This window comes from Zonotrichia albicollis, chromosome 13 (genome assembly GCF_047830755.1).
Source record: "Zonotrichia albicollis isolate bZonAlb1 chromosome 13, bZonAlb1.hap1, whole genome shotgun sequence".
NCBI classification, from domain to species: Eukaryota; Metazoa; Chordata; class Aves; order Passeriformes; family Passerellidae; genus Zonotrichia; species Zonotrichia albicollis.
In genome coordinates, this window is record NC_133831.1 from 5,298,427 (window position 1) to 5,302,890 (window position 4,464).

General features: G+C 48.6%; 1 protein-coding gene across 1 annotated transcript; it reads left to right on the forward strand.

Annotated features, from left to right (window-relative positions):
• The first annotated feature begins 1,119 nt into the window (after nucleotides 1-1,119).
• LOC141730756 (uncharacterized) lies at nucleotides 1,120-4,112 on the forward strand. Its single transcript, XM_074550816.1, has 2 exons — nucleotides 1,120-1,279; nucleotides 1,672-4,112. Exon 2 carries the CDS (start codon nucleotides 1,715-1,717, stop codon nucleotides 3,350-3,352), a length of 1,638 nt encoding a protein of 545 aa, XP_074406917.1. The 5' UTR covers nucleotides 1,120-1,279; nucleotides 1,672-1,714; the 3' UTR covers nucleotides 3,353-4,112.
• The last annotated feature ends 352 nt before the right edge of the window (nucleotides 4,113-4,464 follow it).

A 4,464-nucleotide genomic window follows, 5' to 3' on the forward strand; every position in this document is an offset into this window, starting at 1 on the left:
TGTGCTACTCCAGACAGAAGCCTGAAAATTTTCATTCCTTCCAGACTGTCTCTGTTGTACCTTGCTTTACAAAAATAGAGATGTATTTTGCAAAGAAAGTTGTTAGTGAAAAATTCTCTTGAAGATTTTCAAGATCGATTTCTTTGAAACTTATTTTCAGAATGTATCTCCTGTCTTACTTGTCATTGGGAGAGTCCATATTGGTGAAATACTACCTGTGCTACTTCCATACAGGAAGACATAGCTGGCAGCACTCAAATAAATTTAAAGACTTTCTTCTTTCTTCATAAATGGGAGTAATTTTATGACCTATCCTTCCTCGTTTTTAAACACCTATTCTGAGGTTCTGGACTGACTGTGTTTGGATCTCATTTGAGCTTCCACACAGTGAATAAGATATGGAGCAACCCATGATAAAATTTTAATTAGCAGCACAGTCACACTATCCACAGGCATAGATCACACGGCCCATGTTCGTGGTTAGAAGTACACACATCTGAAACAGATGCCTTTTTCATCATTGTCTCTGTGTTACTCTTCTCCTGGGATATAAAATAGCATTTAAGAATTCTCCCAAGGGTGCATTCATGGAGCAGATAAGACAATTTCTTCAGCTAGATTGTGTCGCAGACATTTCTTCATAGAAATCCTTTCTTTGGGATTTCTCCTTCTTCTGGGAAGCAAAGGGCCCCAGAAGAAGAATGTAAACAATTGTTATCAGCTGTTGTGAAATGTAGCAGGTGTCCCTGTGATTGGCTCATCTTCCTTGTGTACCATTAAAGGCCAATCACAGGAGCAGCTCAGGGACAGATTCCCTGGGCAAAGAACTTTGTTATTCATTCTTGCTATTCTATTCTTGGCATAGCTGCTCTCTGCAACCTCTCGTCTTATTCTTTTTAGTATAGTTATAATGTATGATATATCTTATATCAATAAATCAGCCTTCTGATCAAGAAACAAGATTCTCGTCCTTCTCTCACCACAGTGACCGTCTAAGGTCGCTGTAATATCTGGTGACCCCTCGTGTCAGGGCAAAAATTAATTTGATAAAGACCAGAGGAGCAAAATTGCTGCACTGGGTAAAATCCTGTATGTGTAGCATGTGATGGTTGCTTTGAAGTGACCACAGAAGTGGATTCAAGCCAGGAGCTGAAGAACTGAAGATCCTGATTTGGACAGAGTTCACAGCCAAGGCTGACCACAAAGAGAACCTTCTTCTGGAACACCTTCAGGAAGATGTTCGCAGAGCTGGCCAGAGCAAGCTGGACATTTTCACAAGGTAATTTTGTCTTTTCCCTTCCTGATGACCCAGCCCTTCGTAGTTGTTGGCGGTTGGTATGGCGAACACATGCCTTGGAAGAAGAGGTTCAGTTCTCCCCTTCAGAGGAGAAACTTATTGCCCTCTGGCAAAAATGGTGTAGAGAAGATGGGATTTTTCTGTCAGCAACAGATCTCTATGAGTTCTTTCGATGGGCAAAGCTTTTTCGGTTCTTTACTGATGTCCTGTACGCCTTGGATGTTTTTGTCTGGGAGTGCATGAACTCCATTTTTCAGTGTGTCTGGGGCCAGGAACGTGTTTTGCCTTTTATCTACCCAGCATTTCTAAAGCTCTTCCCAGTTTTGAAACGGAGAGCAGCTATTTTTCAATGGATTTCTAACTGTTATGGACAGGCTCCGTTTCCACCGTCCCCGGTGGGAGAAGACCCGACGGGGGATGAGTGGGGGCTTCCCAGCCCCCTGTCCTCAGCGGGAGAAGACCCGGCGGGGGATGAGTGGGGGCTGCCCGGCCCCCCCTGCTTCGCGGCGGGGGGGGGCGAAACTGCGCCGAGCGAAGAAGTTTTTTTTTACTCTTTCCCCGGAGCCTGCGCAGACGGAACCTCCCCCCCCCCCTCCTTCTCTCCCTCCGGGGGGATGGGAAACTGCGCCGAGCGAAGAAGTTTTTTTTACTCTTTCCCCGGAGCCTGCGCAGACGGAACCTTCTCCCCCCCCTCCTTCTCTCCCTCCGGGGGGATGGGAATGGGCGGTCCCGCTCGAACCAGTGCCGTTGGTACCGCCCCTGCCAGCGCTGCGTCCGCCTTCAAGACCCGCCTCACCGGCGCGGCCGCCACTCCAGGCGATCCCGTCTCCGCCTCTCCAGGCAGTCCCGCCCACGGCTTCACAGGCCTCCCCGCCCCTGCCAGCGCCTGAGTCTGAGAATGCAGAAGAGGCACTTCCTGTGGCTGCTGAGTTGCTAAGCGACGACGACGCGTCTCCAGCTTCCGGCTCAGCGGAGGAGAAGATCTCTCCGGCCCCTCCGGCCCCTCTGCCGCTTCCATCGGCCTCCTCGCCACCTCAAGCCGAGACGGTCCCTGTTCAGGATGGTGCTGGAGACGGCGCCGAACCTGCGGGACCCTCGGAAAAGCCCGCGGCCATTCCTACATCCAGCGAGATTCCCTCCCCGGTTCCGGCTTCCCCCCCGCTGCCTGCACAGGCTGCCCCAGCAGTCCTGCCGTTGTCAGAGGCTGTGTCCTCCGTGTCGGCGTCAGAGACTGCCCTGGAACCGGCGGCTTGTTCGAGCTCGGACCATCCCGGACCGGTTGCTGTAGCAGGGGCCCCGGCGGCTGGTCTCCCCTTCCGTGGAGCGGGGGCTGCCCGCCAGCTGACTGGGGGGACAGCCCGTCTCCCTGCTTTTAAGATCAGCATTCTCGGCGGGTTCGGGGGTGGTTTTTCGGGGATTGTCCCATGGAGGCTGCCATCTCTGCCGCCTCTCTTGCGCCCTAGAGGCGGGGGGCAGGTGCATCCCGAGAGCTCTGCCTCTGATCTCCAGCCCGGAGGGGGTGGGGATGATGCCATGGGGCGGATGAGACACAAACCCAATGCATTGCAGGGGAAGAGGGCACAGATGGAGGAGACCATAGCTGGTTTGCTGTGGGAAACAAACATCTCCAGACCCCGGATGGGATCTCTGGGGAAGGCTTCTATTTCCCTGCTGCTGGCATGCCTCAGTGGTTTTGGGAAAAGGAAGCGTGTCCCCACTCGTGCTGCCATTGTACTGGCAGCAGGGTGCAGGCCTGTGGGAATGCAGGGCCTGCCTCATGGGTTTGGCCTGGGCCGTTGGGCTCAGGAAGTTTTTGGGCCAGGGCCAGCATTTGGCCTCTTGGTGTTACTGGGGGTTGAGGTTTCTCCTACCGGTCCTGGTCCCCCTTTGTGGGCCAATTTTGGGGTTCCTGGTCCATCATGGGCCAGGGCCCCCAGGGCCTTTCCTTCTCTGGCACTGCTCTGTTTTGCTGCTGCTCTTTTCTTTTTCGATCACAAAAAAAAAAAAAAAAAAAAAAAAAAAAAAAAAAAAAAAAAATTAAATAAAAAAGATTGAAAACAGTGGGCAGCAGCTCTGAAGCACTGAAGCATTGAAGGGCCAGAAAAGGACATTCTAAAGTTGTTCAAATTGTTTGAAACTGTTTGAAATAGTTGTAAGATTGTCAATATGTTTTTGATAACTGTTGATGGGACTTTTGCAGCAAGTCTGTTTTCAGGACCGAAAAGGATTCTCAGATATCCAAGAGAAACAACTTCAGCTCTTGGACTGTTCCTGAAACCCAGCTGCTTGGACTTGAATTCTCTTTGCATTGTTTTTTGCATTTTTTTAGATTGTAGGATTGTTTTAGTGATTTATTAGTATTGTATATTTTACAGTTGAAGAAATCTCCTGTTCATTTCACATCAGCATTTTTCTTTTAATTTATACAATTTAGAAGGGTGAGATGTCGCAGACATTTCTTCATAGAAATCCTTTCTTTGGGATTTCTCCTTCTTCTGGGAAGCAAAGGGCCCCAGAAGAAGAATGTAAACAATTGTTATCAGCTGTTGTGAAATGTAGCAGGTGTCCCTGTGATTGGCTCATCTTCCTTGTGTACCATTAAAGGCCAATCACAGGAGCAGCTCAGGGACAGATTCCCTGGGCAAAGAACTTTGTTATTCATTCTTGCTATTCTATTCTTGGCATAGCTGCTCTCTGCAACCTCTCGTCTTATTCTTTTTAGTATAGTTATAATGTATGATATATCTTATATCAATAAATCAGCCTTCTGATCAAGAAACAAGATTCTCGTCCTTCTCTCACCACAGTGACCGTCTAAGGTCGCTGTAATAAGATTGCAGCTGTAATTCTTTTCAATTGTAATTGCCGGCTGGAGAGGTGCCTGCAGGCCAGAGGGATGCTGTTCTTTACATTAGTGTCTTTGAAAAGAAAAGGAAATATAAACCCACTGCTTGTTTCTAAGTTTGTGGGTTTTTTTGTTTTTTTGGTTTTTTTTTTCACAAGGTGTCACCATGTGAACTCAAAAAGAGCAAAGCATCTTAGTAAAATAGAAAATAAATAATACTAAAACCACCATGGCTTACTCCTTGTAGAAGACTCTTTAGGGTTACACATTTGTGCTGGGAAAGCTGTCCCACATTTGGGAGGCTGTGCTGCAGCCAACAGCT

What these genes read in the sequence shown, in the direction of transcription:
- LOC141730756 (XM_074550816.1), top strand. Translation starts at nt 1,715, where the DNA reads ATGAGTGGGGGCTTCCCAGCCCCCTGTCCTCAGCGGGAGAAGACCCGG.